Source organism: Alosa alosa, chromosome 1 (genome assembly GCF_017589495.1).
Source record: "Alosa alosa isolate M-15738 ecotype Scorff River chromosome 1, AALO_Geno_1.1, whole genome shotgun sequence".
In the NCBI taxonomy this organism is placed as follows: domain Eukaryota; kingdom Metazoa; phylum Chordata; class Actinopteri; order Clupeiformes; family Clupeidae; genus Alosa; species Alosa alosa.
Genome location: NC_063189.1, coordinates 45,291,671 through 45,308,664, shown reverse-complemented (window position 1 = coordinate 45,308,664; position 16,994 = coordinate 45,291,671). Strand labels below are relative to the sequence as shown.

The 16,994-nt window shown below is 42.7% G+C and overlaps 2 protein-coding genes across 4 annotated transcripts in view; both read left to right on the top strand.

Annotated features, from left to right (window-relative positions):
• Positions 1 to 3,026: 3,026 nt before the first annotated feature.
• Positions 3,027 to 10,609, top strand: dusp22b (dual specificity phosphatase 22b). Of its 2 annotated transcripts, XM_048245991.1 has the most exons (7): positions 3,027 to 3,143; positions 4,133 to 4,166; positions 4,246 to 4,328; positions 7,289 to 7,338; positions 8,335 to 8,409; positions 9,103 to 9,274; positions 9,851 to 10,609. In XM_048245991.1, the coding sequence occupies exons 1-7, from the start codon at positions 3,093 to 3,095 to the stop codon at positions 9,965 to 9,967; spliced, it is 582 nt and encodes a 193-aa protein (XP_048101948.1). In that variant the 5' UTR covers positions 3,027 to 3,092; the 3' UTR covers positions 9,968 to 10,609. The 2 variants fall into 2 exon arrangements, with proteins under 2 accessions (XP_048101948.1, XP_048101956.1); XM_048245999.1 differs by lacking the exon at positions 8,335 to 8,409.
• Positions 10,610 to 11,456: 847 nt separating this feature from the next.
• irf4a (interferon regulatory factor 4a) overlaps positions 11,457 to 16,994 on the top strand; it is a 7,662-nt gene continuing 2,124 nt past the window's right edge. The window contains exons 1-7 of one of the 2 annotated variants that reach the window (XM_048245977.1): positions 11,457 to 11,537; positions 12,056 to 12,255; positions 12,527 to 12,713; positions 13,842 to 13,933; positions 14,303 to 14,456; positions 15,427 to 15,534; positions 16,014 to 16,421. In XM_048245977.1, coding sequence (XP_048101934.1) covers positions 12,058 to 12,255; positions 12,527 to 12,713; positions 13,842 to 13,933; positions 14,303 to 14,456; positions 15,427 to 15,534; positions 16,014 to 16,421 — 1,147 coding nt within the window. In that variant the 5' untranslated portion in view covers positions 11,457 to 11,537; positions 12,056 to 12,057. Of the gene's footprint in view, positions 11,538 to 12,039; positions 12,256 to 12,526; positions 12,714 to 13,841; positions 13,934 to 14,302; positions 14,457 to 15,426; positions 15,535 to 16,013; positions 16,422 to 16,994 lie in introns of those variants that run through there. The other variant, XM_048245968.1, reaches the window with a different exon arrangement.

Below are 16,994 nucleotides of genomic sequence, written 5' to 3'. Positions count from 1 at the left end.
CGAACTACTCCTCGGCCAGACCGTAATAATCAAAAGAAGAGGTGATGAGGTTTTTTGTAGACCGCACAGCCTAGCTTAGATGGCTCAGTCAGATAGGCTACACAACATGCAGTATGGTTATGGCTATTATAGCCTATTTAACCAAGGCAACTTACAGAAAATGACATAACATGCTTAAAATACATGCTTAACAGTAACCGTTTTAAAAAGTTGGCAAGCTTACATTAAGCAAAATAGTAGCCAAGCCTATACAGTAATATACAATATCAAATAAGCGGAAACAAACAAAAAACAAATAGCCTATATAGGCCCTAGCTAACTGTACATAACTGTAAGAATTATTAAGTGTGAGCTGAACAGAAGTCTTTAGACCATGGACAACTACAGAAGTAGCCTAATTCCTCACTTTTCTCATTTTCTCTTTCCACCAGAAACAGTGTGTTGTTATGCTATTTATTTGGTCTAGTCTTGTGAAAAAAGTCAAGAGACATCAACAGCTGTCTTAAACCAGAATAAACTCCACTATGTGTTTCCTAGCTCAACAGGGCCTGCTGTCGGGTTCAGCAACAGAGGGGGCATTGGATTTCCAGGGGCGCACTAATTTTTTTATTGTCAGAATAAGCATTTTCATTGAGACAGGGGAATTCACATGCTTCAAGAGCGAAACCATGTCGTAAATAAATAATTGTCCCAACGTCATATTTAAGCTATCATGTGTGTCATATTGTAGGCTTTGATTGTTGGAAGTCGTTGTTTGGATAAAATCATCAGTCAAATGACTAAATGTAAATGTTATAGGCTAGGCTACTTGCTGATGCCCTGATAGATAACTGATCAACTGTAAACTAATTAACTGTAAAGTAAGATTACAGTGCATACGGAAAGCATTCACAGCACTTCACTGTAAACGTACAGTGAGTGCACTGTAATACGTTTAGTGAAGTGCTGTGAATACTTTCCATACTGAACTGTAAACGTATTACAGTGCATACGGAAAGTATTCACAGCACTTCACTGCACTTCACTGTAAACGTATTACAGTGCATACGGAAAGCATTCACAGCACTTCACTTTTTCCACAATTTGTTATGTTTCAGACTCATCTTAAAATGGATTCAATTTCATCAGTGCAGCTCAATGCCTGGTTTCTTCCACACACAATGTTGGGAATTAGAGCCAAATAGTTCAGTCTTTGTTTCATCAGACCAGATGATTTTACTTCTCATGGTCTGAGAGTCTTTCAGGTGTTTTTTGGGAAACTCCCGGCACAAAATGGCTTCCATCTGTCCACTCTACCATAAAGGCCTGATTGGTGGAGTGATGCACTGATGTTTGTCCTTCTTTACGCTTCTCTCATCCTCTCAAAGGAACTCATGATGTCCTTCAAAGTGTTGAATCAATTGAATCCATTTTTATTTATCATGATGTCCTTCAAAGTGTTGAATTAATTGAATCCATTTTAAGATGAGTCTGAAACATAACAACATGTAGAAAAAGTGAAACGCTGTGAATTCTTATGTAGCCTATGCACTGTATGTGTACGGCAGCACACTAAGGGGGCACATACTGTATTTGAGGCTTTTGCCAACGCCCCGCTGGGCCTGCTCAAGAAACACTGGTCAAGAATGAAAGGTCTCCCACTATCTGTCCTAAATATGTGTCAGAACAAACACCATAGAAAAAAGGAAATATTGATTCTAGAATGTTCAACAGGGATAACTTGATAAATTGGTTGCCATCCCATTTCAGGATCATCATAGAGCAAAATAAACAAATCAACCATATTCAAAAGGCAAAATAGCCTAGACTTTTTACTATTTTTTGCAAAGCTTGTGATTCTAATCCAAGACTCTTTCAGCTATTTGCTCCTCACGACCCTCTCCATTTTGTGTGTACTGAAAAAGAACAGAACTGTTCATACACAATTCTGCTGTGGCTGTGGTAAATGGGGAAACAAAGTAGTTTGAACAGAGCCTATTCCAACCAGTGTTTAAGACCACGAGAGAAAGTTTCACTTGATTGAATGTTGAGTTCAAACATTTTGTTGTTCATTTATTCAGTCAGTCATTCATCACTCCTGATCAATGACTGGCCTGGTCAAAGAATTACAAAGATTTAGTCACTAATGTAGGCCTTGTTCTTTGTATGTCAGCCCTTTTTCTAATCATGACCACGTTCTCTAAACTGTCTAAAAACAGGAACCAATTGACCTTTGTAATTACGGAGGCATTTCATTGTTTTCCACAAAACACTGACTATTTTAATGCAGACATTTCGTGACAATTTGTCAAGAGTTTCCTTAGTCACCACAAGCTGAACTGTGCTTTTGGTAGAATGTTCTTTAGGATTGTGGTGCCACACCATACCACAGTGGGGTGGGGTGTTAAAGTGGACTGTTCTGGCGACTGATCTCTCCATAGCCCAATCAATAGACTTATGCTACCCTCTACTGGTCACATTAATCACCACAACACGTCGAATTTGGTCAACTTGTCATGGAATGTGGAAAGGCTAAACTCATGCCTATCTGATTATGGGGCAGATGGTGTTATGCAAATTCTAACATCTAGGCCAACTAAATCATTCCATTATTTATCAGGAAAACATATGATGCGTGAAAGGCACTGGAGGAAAATAAAAAAATAAAAAATTGGCAAAAAGCCACACAAAAATGTCCCAAATAGATTTTAATCATATCTGACCATTAGTAACTAATTACTCATTCACTGTACGTTTTTTTTTGTCTAGCATATCAGCTAGGCTATTAACTAGGCCTACACCCACCGTTCATTTTAGCATCGCCTTAATCCACATGAAATTAAGCAAAACAAAATATTGAAATTGAAAAAATATAGGCTATTATTAAGCTTAAGAAGAGGAGCCCTTTAACCGAAATATTGCAGTAGACCTGAATGGTAAGCAACACAATACTGAGTTGTGGACAGTGATGTGGTCTTGGTTTAAGAAACTACATATCCCAAACCCCCCTGCGAATGATTTTAAAGCTCACTGAGTTTTATAGACCAGTCCAATTGCTCTCGAAGCGCTCGAGCCACTGAGACCAACAAATTGACTAAACTAGGCTACAGTGCATGACAGTTTTGAAGGGCATCTCAGTCAGGATGGGAAATGGAATCAACAAGGTACAATTTAATTTAATTTAATTAGTTAAACGACGTATTCATTGCTTGTAATTAGCCTACAAAGTGTATGCATTTGTCGCGTGATTTGACATTTGTCGGCGATTTGTGTGTTTGCGTCTAAGAATGTGAACTTCCACTTCAGTTGCGGTTTGCGGTAACCGAATTCTTTATCCGGTATGGTGACCCAGTTCGTTTGCAGGCTCCGTCCTGTTTATAATACCTGAACAAGGCGAGACGAATAAGCTACATCCTACCCAGACGCATTTGCACCCACAGTGTGGGCAGCTGTATACAGCTTTTAAATTAGATACAGCTGTCACCAAATCCTCCAATAGGACCATCAATTGTTGAATGAATGAATGACGAGCTAAATTCCTAAAGGTCAATGAATAGCCCAATAACAAACCTGTGTAACAAATCGCGATGCATTATTTTATTTGCATGGTTAGGTCAATAGTCAATGCATAGATGGATCATTGGCGTGCTGCTGAGCCATCTGAGTTGGCTGCATGTTACTCATTCTTGGAGGGGGAGTCTAGGAGTCTCGTTCTCCTCTGACCGTTCTGCACAGGACAGACAGACAGGCAATGACTAGGCTACACACGCGAGTCTTGCCTCTTGGACTTAACGTAACCGCCTGTAGGCCAGCAACATGTGTCAGTACTATATTAACGAACAAGATTCCTTGACACATTGTAACTTTAGCCTTGCTGTCGCGTTGACCAAGCTCACAGTCGCTCAGCTTGGCCAAGGTTGGCTGGGATTCGGCGATGGTCTGAACTGAAAATATAGCTTAGGGAACGAATGCACCTGGTCCCTAATTAAGTCCCACACAACATAGCCCAGTTTACCACACCTTTTCATTCCTTTTTCCCTTTGCAATTCCAGGTCAGATTTCATTTGTGTTCAGAAGTTTGAAACAAATTGTATAAAGATGAGTTAAGATCATGTTGCTTATCATTTCCTAATTTCCACATCCTTTGTGTCAGGTTCTACCTGACCTCTATTTGGGTAACTTCAAAGGTAAGAAAAATACCTCCTTTGAAATGACATACATTTTTGCCAGTCTTTGGATGGATGTTTGAAATGTGTTTCTCTTCAGATGCAAGGGACAGAGAACAACTAGCAAAACACAACATCACACATATTCTGTCCATCCATGATACAGCTGCTCCTATTCTTCAGGTAAAATGAAAGCTCAAAACCATATTATTTTGGTGTATAATTAGCAGCAACCCAAACCTATGTCATTGTACATAGATGAAAGTTTGTATAGCTGTCCTATAATGGAACCAACCATAAAGTGACAGTATCTCCACATGTATGTCAGTATGAAAACATTACTTTAATCAGTGTTTGCTGAAAAGAAAAGAAAAGAAAAGACATCCTTATAAAATGGATCATTTCATACCTGTTGTGTTCCTACTCTTGAAACCAAAAGTATGAGGAAAGGCTTTATGCCACAGTCACAGTGATTTCCATACCGATTTTTATCAGGTGGGGTGACTCGTAAAGGAGATCTAGTCTGTGATTTTCTCTCCATTTCCAAGTCATATGTTTCAGGCTGGCCCATGTACAGTAGGCCTACAGTATGTTTACAAATATGAATTCTTGGATGATGGTTAAAATGTTAACATCTGAGTATTACACTACATCAACAAAAAGAACAACCACTTAAACAGGGCCAAATGTGTCTGCCAAGTTAATACAGTAAGTGTAGATGTAACCGTAATATTATTCAATGGCTGGAAAAATCTGATGAGCAAATTGTGCATTACAGATAAAACTACCAAAATGGGTATGATAGAATGAGGTCAAAAACAGGCAACCATGTTAAAACGTCCAGTAGAGCAGCTCTGCCTGTGCACAGTGTCACAGCTTTTAAGGAGACATTCAGCAGAACGAGCTACAAACAGAGATTCTTGTTCTTCTCCTCTCTCCCGGAATGCACGCGGAACAGTGAGCCCCTAGACAGATACAAGGACTAGTAATCATCGGAATGCCGTTCTGTTCACATGAGCCTGCTTCCTGTTTTTGCGACCCCCCCCCCCCCCTCCCCTCCCCCTCCCCTCACCATCACCACTCTTCACACTCACACCCACCCCCCTCTGCTAAAGCGTCTAGTGGTAAGGTCCAGGGAAAGGTGATGGCATGCGGCATGCATTCTCTCTCAGCCTGTGTGGCTTGCGTGGCCTGTTCTCAGCTTTCACTCTGGTGTGGGCAGCGTTGCGTGGTCCGTGCCAGGCCGTCATTAGCACTTTGGGGGGAGCTGTCATCAAACTATGCTCTTTTGAGCTCTCGGATTCAGGGCAGAGATGATGAGGTCAGCTTTTATTTCAGGGCCTTTAGAGGGTGTCTTCTATTAGACTGACCAGTGAAATCACATTCCACATTTAGAATAATCTCAGTTTGTATCGGCTTGTGTCGACTTGGTAAATGTGGTGTAAAAATAAAAGACATGAAGTGATCTAGACCCTTTCAACTGTTTAAACAAACATGTGTTCTTAAGGCATTTCCGGTGGCAAACAACTAATGGTAACATGGTAAAATGCTTTACAGTTGACAATTTGTACTTTTGTGTAGAGCTAAAGGGTCTATAGAATGCCAGGTGTGCAGTCACACATGTATACACACACACACACACACACACTTACACCATGTCTTAATGAATATAACTCAACACTTGTTTGGTTGAACAGGTCTCCTAGGCTGTGTGCCTGGAACAGTGAGGCGTGAGGAATGAACTGGGGTTTCTCAGAGTTAGAGGCAGCGACCTTATCTTATCTGAAATTGTACACAGAGATCTGACCTGATCAGAGACATGTCTAGTAGCTCCACCTCTACTGTGAATCCAAATGATAAGAAACCCCTTTCCTGCAAGGGTAAAATAGAACATGTAAAATGAAGGGAAACATGTTGACTATTTATCCACAACTTGGTTGATATTTAACAGAATAACATGAAATCTGTGTCCTGTATTTTGCAAAAAATTATATATAAAGTTTCTTAAAAAGAAAGGCATACCCAGTATTGTTAAATACAGTACATTGTCAGATCCTTAAACGCTGGTATCTGAGACATTTCTAAATGGCTGAAGAAAGTGAATGGTGGCATTGTTGATTAAGTGGCCTCAATCACTTTTTCAACCATCATGGCACTTTTGGAAATATAATGGCTGGTTTCATTGTGTGTGAAAATGGGGAACACCAGTCAGGGCCTCTCATCACTGAACACAATTCGTGCATTGACTGGATGAGTAAAAGCAGTCAGGGAAGCCTTTCATTTGAAATAAATGGATGTTGTTGCAAGACATGTTACGGTGTGGGCGAAAAAGAGGAGCACTCATTTGCAAGCTGCCTGAGATTTGAACAGGCTTCATGTTAATATTCCCTGGCCGGCCATCAAAAAATAAGAGCGCTCAAGCACTCCTGGAAAAAAGATATATATCGCAACAGATAAGAGATTTGCATGGGAAGTAGACACAGCGTTTTTCAAACATTTATCTGATGATGATTAGTTCAGTGTGGGAATATGCCATTGAAGTGCTTCATACATTATTTCTATTCTGAAAAAACTGCCCATCTAGTTACAGTAAATGTGTCGCTAGTCTTTTGAAACAGATTCCTAGTTAAATCAGAGACTTTCTAATGAGGAGACACAGCACTCAACGAATCTCCCATAGACATGTATGTGGTTAGTTCGTAATGCAAACATGGCAGTCGTCTACACATATTCTGCCCCTTCCAAAGGTTGACATGTGAATACATCCTGCCAATCATGTGGTATGTTGTGAATACATTGTGCCAATCATGTGTTGTGATATCGCAGTTGGAGCGAGGTTGGTGTGTCGTGATTCGTGAAGCATTGCACACGCGCAGTTCAACCTGAAATCGATGCCCGATTAGTGCCCAAAAAGCGATGCAATATGGCCACCGAGTGGAGGGACTTGCCTAAAAGGACTTTGGTTAAATACATCCCATATTGTTAAAGGATTAGTCAGATCATCTCCATCCAGCTGTTCTCATAGCAATATTTATGTGGTTGTTGCATCCTTCCTTCTTGCTTTACCATCTTCATAGAGAAAATGATATTCTGTGTAGTTTATATACAAGAGTTTAATGGTCAACCCCTGTCTCCTCCTGCAGGAGATGACCTATCTGTGCATTCCAGCAGCAGACCTGCCCACACAAAACCTGTAAGCACGGCATCTACATGGCAAGCATGCTCGTAACCAAATGATACTGATCACCAGCTCTCTTGCAATCTGTGGGCGTCTCTTGTAACTCTGACAACCAAGAAAAAAGGATACGGTTCACAAAATAAGCACGAGTGGATGTACGGTGCCATTCAGTGTACTGTACCTTTCATATACCTGTGCCTGAGTTCTCTACAGCATGGACTCCACGCACACGCATACCCATATAACAGCAGAACGTACATTTGTACAGGCATATCTCAAGACAGACACACACAAACCCATACAAAAAAAAAACACACACAAACAAGCCACCCATTGTATGTGCACGTACACACACACACACACACACACACACACACACACACACACACTTCCTCCTGTGGCCCCTCAGGCTCAGGAAGGAAGTTATGAGCCCTGTGCTGTTGCAGTGAACCTTTATTTTTATCACCCCCCCCACCACCACCACCACCGCATCACCACCACCTCCATCATCCTCCACAAGCACAGGCCTACACATCGAACAACCCCCACACACACACACACACACACACACACACCACCCATCCCCCTTCCCTTCAGCACCAAAAAGCCCATCAACATGCGAAACCCACCGGGTGCCTAATGTGAAACTGGCCTTCCCTCTGTGCAGTGGACACACACACCAGTTTCTCATCCTGATGCTGTCACGTCGGCAGGATGGATGGCCCAGCAACTGCCGTCCCCACCCTCGCCCATGCCACGATGCTCCCACCCCAACCTCCACAGCCCCCTTACCTGTGCTGTCTGTTTTTCACCAAGCAAACTGTCAAAATGGCCCTTTCTCCCAACCCCCAACTTTTTTAGTTTTTATTATGTTTTTTTCTTCAAATTATATAAATGTGTGGTACATTTACAAGAATGTTGCACAGTGTTATGTTGTTGTTTCTAGTGTGTTAGTGTTTACTGTCTAGACCTACATAGTTCTCTTCATTTCCCTCTGTCTCTCTTCAACAGCACACAGCACTTCAAAGAGAGCATCATGTTCATGCATGAATGTCGTTTGAAGGGCGAGGGCTGTCTTGTTCACTGGTGAGTGGTGCCATGGTCCTTGAGCCTCTCACCCAGTTTGTGTGGAGAGACCTGCATGCACTTTGCTCTGCACCCAACATGGCTCTTAACTGCACCTTACCCTTCTGTGGTAGTTGCACTCTTAAAAAAAAGTGCTATCTGGAGACGTGCAGAAGTCTCTTTGTTCTCCGCAGAGAGTGCTCCTACAAGCAGGTCTGCTCAAGAGGCTGATAACTAGATTTTGACAAAAAAAGAGGAAACCCAATTTTAAACTTCCTAAAACCTGAACACAAAACAGCTGTCTGATATCAATATCAACAGACTACCTGCTCTACAGCAACGTAACGGTGTGAGAACATTGTTGTCAATGTATCATCTCTAATTATTTTACAGACCTGTAGAGCTGCTGCCGTTTATTGAGTGCAGCTAATATGTTTAACAACATTTTGCTGACCTATGAAAGTGCTTGTGTATGGGAATATTTTTTTAATGTGTGTGTTATACTATGGCTGATATTGACTATTAATATTCATGAAATACCTCCAGTATGTTCCTGTTAAACATTTCTTAAACCATTCAGTTTTGGCACACACAGATTTCAATCTGACTTGCACTGAATTAGAGGTTGTGCAACCTTTTGCACATTCAGTTGTGATTGCTTTGCTTCCTAATGTGTGTGTGTGTGTGTGTGTGTGTGTGTGTGTGTGTGCACAGTCTGGCGGGAGTGTCCCGGAGCGTGACGCTGGTGGTGGCCTACATCATGACGGTGACTGGCCTGGGCTGGCAGGAGGCGCTGGCTGGGGTGCGGGCAGCGCGACCCTGTGCTGGGCCCAACCAGGGCTTCCAGCGGCAGCTGCAGGAGTTCGAGCAGAACGAGGCCCAGCAGGTGAGCAAGCACCGCAGTTGCTCTCTAGACACCAGCTATGTTCAAAATGGTCACTACCAGTACTTTACTGTTTGGTTAATAACCTCTATAGTTGCTCACTATGTAGTGCAATATCTAGTGAAATAGTGAACATTTCAATCATAGCCAGTGTCATGAGCTGCTTCGGATCCATTTTAAGAACACATAGGTGGAATTTAGGTAATCTCAAAAGGAATAGTGTATTAGTATCCTAATTTGAACAGTTACAATTGCAAGGAGGCATTGTCATGCTGTTGTCCTGTGTGAAGTTCTGCTGTAGGTTCTCCTGTAGTGATGCTGTTGTCCTGTGTGTAGTTCTGCTGTAGGTTCTCCTGTAGTGATGCTGTTGTCCTGTGTCTAGTTCTGCTGTAGGTTCTCCTGTAGTGATGCTGTTGTCCTGTGTGTAGTTCTGCTGTAGGTTCTCCTGTAGTGATGCTGTTGTCCTGTGTGAATGCTGTTTGCCTTGCTGAGTTGGTGTTCTGCTGTGTGCTGGTGGTTGTGTGCTGTGCTGTGCTGTGCTGTGCTGTGCTGTAGTCATGGTGCTTATGCTGTGTGCAGTACAGAGAATGGCTGAGGCGGGAGTACAAGGAGAACCCGTTTGAAGATGCGGAGCACCTCCGCAGCCTGCTGCTCCAGGTCCCGGAGTCCGTCACGGTCTCGCCTCAGGACACCTGAACCAAACCGCTCCCGCGAGCACCTGCGTCTTTTACCGACAGACACATGTATTGGGCCCCGTCGGAGCATCCCCTGAGAACTGTGCTCTGACATTTGTGGGTTTTCATCCACGCAAGATGAGTCGACCATCACACATTATTGTAAAGGAAGGGCTTTGGGCATAAGAGGTTATGTGTTCATGGTCTGTTTTGTGGCACAACACTGTTATTCAAACCTGTTATGGTCTTTACTGCCAACGTTTGCGCTATGATGAAGTGCTAATCCACTTTTCTTAACTTCTGTCTTTTTTATGTACTCATATGATGATCACTGCCCTGTATTTATTTGTGTTCTGTACTCTAAAACTCCATTGTCAACATCTACCAATAAGTTGACAAGCGAATTGAGTGAATGTGTGAATTCTGCTTTGTCCAAATGGCCAGGAGAGACTAAAACCCTGTCGGTGGGGAGTGTGTGTGGACAGCTGCATTCACAGTCAAGACAGAGCACAGCACATACACAAGTACTTGACTGGCAGGTCAACAACTGCCACTATTTATTTTCGTTATTGTCACAATTTTACCTGTTGTAAAGCTATGAAATTATGGTCTGAACCTGTGATATTTGTGTTGACAGCAATGTCATTAAAGAGATTCTTTGAAACTGTTATCTGGCAGGGTTTACTTTGCACTGTCTACCCTCTGTCTCTCAGCTGCTATACACATCTCTTCCAGGAGAGGGTGTGAAGAGCATTCTGAAGGGGACTTGGAGAGCACAAACCTTCTCAATATGCCCTGTATGCTAAAGAAAGAGGAGGGAGGTAAATCCTGATCTGAATCCACTCCAAAATGTAATGGATTCTTTCTTGGCTTGTTAGACACAAATCAAATTAACCCAAAATATAACCACACGCTACTGTGGCATGAAGCCTGTGGGATTCTCTTGAGAGAAATAAAAAATGTAACTCTCCAAATTCCGTTGCTAATCCACTAGATGGCGCGCAAAGATACAGCGTAGGCTATACATGTATGACACAATGACGTGGATGACAATAAAAGTTGACTTGTCCTTTTTTATCCATATTTCATAGGCCTCTAAAGCACATGAGCACGAGCTCTTAAGGTCACACACGGAGCTCGGAGCCTACACATTTATGTGGTGCTAAATGGCCTAAAAGACTTATTTTAGTTATTTTAGGCTATAACAATGGAGTCGTGCATGAAAGATGAAATAGGACTAACAGTAAATTCACAAGTCAAAATATTTATTATAAACAAGATGGGTCGGAAAGCTTTGTCCCGATGACGATTTTAGGGAGATTTTTGTCGGAATCTAGAGACAGGTAAATGTTCCACTGTCGGTGTGCGTGTCTTGTGCTTGCCGTTCAATAGGGATTTCCCGTAGAGTGTTTACTGCGGCTTTCTGCTCGATATCGTTTCAAAGAACTCGCACTGGGACGTGCATGCAGCCTCAGACAAAACGTTTGCTCCACCCATTCGCGCTGTCATTATTTAAGACCTCTCTACCTCATTTGTTGACTACTGAGTTGTATCATCGCCTTCTCAAACTCCTCCGGGCCTGACTCTGAAAGGTAAGACTTTGTGAGCGCGCACGTTTAAAAGCTCAGCTGTCGGGTGAATCAAGAATGTGGAACATCAGTAGCCTACCATATAATTCAAATGTTATTTTTTGTTTTTTAAGAACTCACCCTCACTCAATGAACATATTTATTAAAATTATTAGAAATACTTGCGAATGAGTAGGCCTAATTTGACTAATTAATTTCACTACTAAACATTTGAGCTATTCTTAGTCACATCTCGAAGTAATATAGCCTACTTTTATTTGGAGGCCATTTATTACTAACTATAACAAGCACATCCAAATAAGAAACATCTAATTAGGGTAATGTGTTCAGATTGATAACTTTTTTACACTAAACATCGGTGCATGTCCTTACCACTGTCAAAATAAGCAACTTTCACTCTTTCATGTCTCGGTCTCAGCTCTCATGTCTTTATGCATGTAGCTTTCTGCATGCATCAATGCATGTGCATTGCATGTTTTCAGTCATTTGCTCTCCGTCCTGATGCATGCGTCTATTAACAGAAATGAATTTAGATGGCGACTGCAACATGTCAGTCAGTTGTGGCAATGGGAAGCTTAGACAGTGGCTGATCGATCAGATTGACAGCGGGAGCTATCCAGGACTGGTTTGGGAGAATGATGAGAAAACCATTTTCAGGATACCATGGAAACACGCGGGCAAGCAAGACTACAACAGAGAAGAGGATGCAGCCCTATTCAAGGTGAGCTTTATCAGAGGATGTCTTCTAATTACCTGGAACTGATCATTCTGATAATACTGAAGTTATATATGTGAATACACAACAGAAATGGTCAACCCATTTTGTATTACTGTTGCAAAATTACTACATAACTAGCTTGTAATAGACGATAATACAGCCATATGTTTCGGAAAGCTACACTGAGAGTATGAAAGAAGAACTTTTACAGTCAGTCCAAAGCATGAATTATGAATGAAAAGATGATTGTCTCACCCCCTTATTCTGGTTTCAGGCCTGGGCACTGTTCAAAGGGAAATACAGGGAGGGAGTCGACAAGCCAGACCCCCCAACATGGAAAACAAGACTTCGCTGTGCCCTTAACAAGAGCAATGACTTTGATGAACTGGTGGACAGAAGTCAACTGGATATATCTGATCCTTACAAAGTGTACAGAATCATACCAGAGGGAGCCAAAAGAGGTAGGAGATGAATGAACATATGTATGTTTGTATGTATGTCTGTGTGTGTGTGTGTGTGTGTGTGTATGTATGTATGTACATATGTGTATGTGTGTATGTGTGTCTATGTGTATGTATTTGCGACTGTACTTGCGAGAATGTCGAAGGGTACACACATATGTATATGAATTGGCACAGAGGTGGTAATGGAAAAGTAGCTGAGGCACATCAACTAGGGCTTACTGTTGTCAGCTTCATCCAGCACAGCCATGAGTGTTTGTGTCAGGTGATAATCAGACGCTGCCTAAACGTTAGCTTTTATTTCAACCCTCACTCAGACAGAGCTGTGTGACTTTAGTGCTCTCCACACTGCAGACCTAAACTTTTGCACAAACATGGCAAAAAGAAGAGGGTGAATTTTGGCGAGCACCTCGAGGCAAGGTTGTAGGGCGGCCTCGCGTTTGACTTGGTCGCACCAGATCAAGCAGGAAGCTGTGAGGAAGCCGCATGTGCTAAAAGGGTGCAAGCTTTTTTTAGAGGGCTACGGTTACCACCGTATGCAGAGTACAACACCCCCCGACATACAGCTTGCCTAACCCACATTGTCAAAGACAGATGACCATCCTCATTAGAGTAGGAGTTGCTCAACATTGACTGCAAATTAATTAATTAAGATGTTCACTCCAGCAGACATTTGCCTCACAAATGTTGACACGGCAAACAATTTACAGCGCATGACATGTTACACATGATTTCAGTAAGCATCTCTGTTTAGGGTTTGGATGTGTATATGTATGGTTCATTTAGCTGTGTGTGAGTAGTATGCACACAAATAAACATTACTGACATAAATACAATTGGTTTTCTGAATAGCTGAGACCTTGCATGCCACTTCCACATTGTGCACTCACATAGTGTGGTGTCGTGTCAGTCTTGCTGCAGCCCTCCTCATATTTGATAAAGTCTGAGCATGTAACTAGAATTTAATGGATAAAGTCAAAGTTAGTCCTAACTGATTGTACTCATACAATTTGTATGTATATTGTAATGTCTCACATGATTTATTTCCTACACTTAAAAAACAGTGGTTCATTATTGCATTAATATGGCGTCTTTGTGTGACTGTGTTTTGTGTTGGTGCCTTTGCAGGTGCCAAGGTTAACAGCGTGGAGGAGAGCTCAGCGCACGTGAGCCCTCTGAACTACCCCATACCCCCACCCTACCCACCTCTGCAGCCCACGGTGAGGCACAGCACAGCACAGCACCGCACCCACCTGCACCTAGTGGGCTGCGCACCTCTGTCTATTGATGTGCAAGAAATGTGTTGCACACCTCACTGTACTGCACATGCACTGGCCCTATTTCCTCAAATGTGCTTTAGACTAGTAGTCAATGTGAACCACAAATCAAATGTGCTTTAGACAAGTAGTCAATGTGAACCACAAATTCACTTTTCTCTGCTTTCGCTGGTATTGGGGTTTTCACTCAAATTACATGTTACAACCTACGGCATTAAAAAAAAACTGCTTGATTTGTCTGTGATTTGTCTGTGCAAAGTTTAACCTTGTTCTGAGAGTTTCATCTGAAAGGCCTGTCTCTGTTTCTCCTAGATGCCTAGTTACATGCTCCCTCATGAACGGAGGGATTGGATGGACTACACAACGGTAGAGCAGCCCCATCACCAGCCTCCCCATGCTGACCTGCAGTATGGCCAGTGTCCCTACCCTCCCACCCGACCGCTTCCCTGGCCCTCCTGTGACAACGGTAAGAGCTCAGGCAGGGGACCCAAAGACTGACTTCAAAGCAATACAGCACCTGTCGACTGAGAGGGAGGCTATACTAATTCTTCTAAAGTTACTGTGCATAGTCACTACACACCCTAAGCAGTTGTGATATGTCTGTGCTTCATTCTCAATTAAAGGATGTTAAAGGAAGAATTTCACTAAGACTAAGGCTTAATTGAATCAAAGAAAGGATGAACAATATTCTCCTCTTTGCTCAGTGCTCTTTGGAAATACATTACTGAAGCCCAGGTTAGAATCCATTTGCCCTGCTAAATGCATGGTCTCATATGAGTTGGATGGTGTAGTGCTCTTTTTCCTCACAGAATGAGTGATTTACTAGTCATAATGAGGTTTTGCTCCATATACCAAGTGCATGTATAGTAGCTTTATGTTGTCACCTTATACCTTTTAGTATTGTACTTCTGTTTCAATAAGAGGGGACATTTTGACACGCTAAATAAAGGGTTAAGTGCAGTTGTGAAATCTTCACAAAGCACGCCGATGCTCTCAAAGGGGCAGTGTCAAGTCAAACACACGGCACACAAAATAACCTCACGCCTGCGGCTGTGTTTTCTGCTAATTGACAGACTGAAATCTTCAGATCATCTCCCAGTACAGCTCAACCCTTAACCTTCAGCCCCACGTGTTATGATGTGGCATCCTTTCCCCAGCTGAACATGCACTTTGTTGTTGCTTTAGTTTGTAGGTGTATGAAAAAATCCCCCTCAGTATGTAATAGCATGAAGACCCTGCCATGTAAATGTCACAGCAGAACATGTGACCAAGGCTGATGATAAATAGCCCCTGTTACAGTAAGGCATCTTACTGTAAAAAAAGAAAGAAAAAAAAAATCAAGACGCTGCCTCTTGCTAAAGTTAACATAGCTGGTTACGAGTCATTGCTCTCTTCTTGTTCTGATGCCCCTCTGCTGTCTGCTTGTCACGTCACAGGTTATCAGATTTCTGGAACCTTTTACACATGCTCCCCCACTGAAACGCACACTTCCGCCTTTACAGTGGACCCCAGTATGAGAGCGGCCGAGGCCATGGCCTTCACTGGTAAGCCCCCCTCTGCCCTGGAGTATTCTCAAACACAGCCTGATAACTTAATTATACCACATATGCACTATATACGCACTAACTACACATGCACTATATACGCACTAACTACACATGCACTATATACGCACTAACTACACATGCACTATATACGCACTAACTACACATGCACAACTTTATGAATGCCTCACGGTTTGTTTTATTATAATTATTTTTGTGTAATTTTATGTATCAATGGTGGTGCCTTGTCTTGTGGAGTTCATGGCCTCCACCCTGTCTGCCATCCTGTACATAACATTGCCAGTGCTTTAACAGTTACCTGTCGCACCTTGACCTGACATTTTTAAAGGCTAAGACATTTTCTTAGTCAGCTTTTTACTTTTACCTGTAAGAGATTACCTGCTTGAGATTACTGTTAACTACAAAATGAGGAAAACTGGTCAAGCATCCAAATGCTGAATATGTGGATTTGTCCGTAGACTACCGACTGTACGTGTCGCTCTTCTACCGGGAGTCTCTGGTGAAAGAAGTGACCACCAACTGTCGGGACGGCTGCCGAATCTCCTCTGCGCCTTCCTCGTCCTCCTCTTCGGCGTCTTCCTCTCCCTCCTCCCCGGGACTGACGGAGGAGCGCTTCGGCGGCACTCCCGAGCCCGTCATCTTCCCCTTCCCGTACCCACAGTCGCAGCGGAGGGGAGCCGAGAAGCTGCCCAACGTGCTGGAACGCGGCGTGCACCTGTGGATGGCGCAGGATGGCCTGTACGCCAAGCGCCTGTGCCAGGGCCGCGTCTACTGGGAGGGCCCACTGGCACCCTATGCTGACAAGCCCAACAAACTGGAGAAGGAGCAGATCTGCAAGCTGTTCGACACACAGCAGTTTCTCACAGGTCAGTGGGGAAATACCCTAATTAGTGAATACTAATAGGGGTCATGCTGTCATCAATGTCCCAGATGTAGCCCACATGAGTCATGTAGCCGACACCTCTTATTTGAACAGAGTGTGCTCTCTGGCCTTCACGTCCATAAGCTTGGTGTTTGTAGCTTCTTTCTGTCTCCCAGTTGAGCTCGGGGAAGACAGAGGGGAAGTTTAGAGTGCTATTGCCATCAGTGGAAAGGAAAAACAAACTTAAAAGGTATGCAGTAGTGGCTTTCAAAAGTTTGATTCTCACTCCAAATGTATGTGAGACTTTATGTTTATATTTATGCTCATAGTTCTTAGCAGACGCTTTTGTCCAAAGCAACTACAATGACATCAATAAAGATTACGTTAACATCAAAATAAACAGTTTTAAGGTGAAGTCATATAGCCTAATAAAAAAAACAATATTTGTAATAGACTAAATACAATTGAACAGAGATTTAGGATTTTGGAGTGAGATTTGATAATGATCCACAGGGCTTGAGGTGAGGCTTGTTAGGGGGACTCATGGTTGTTCTGAACGACCTAGCTATTCAGGTGA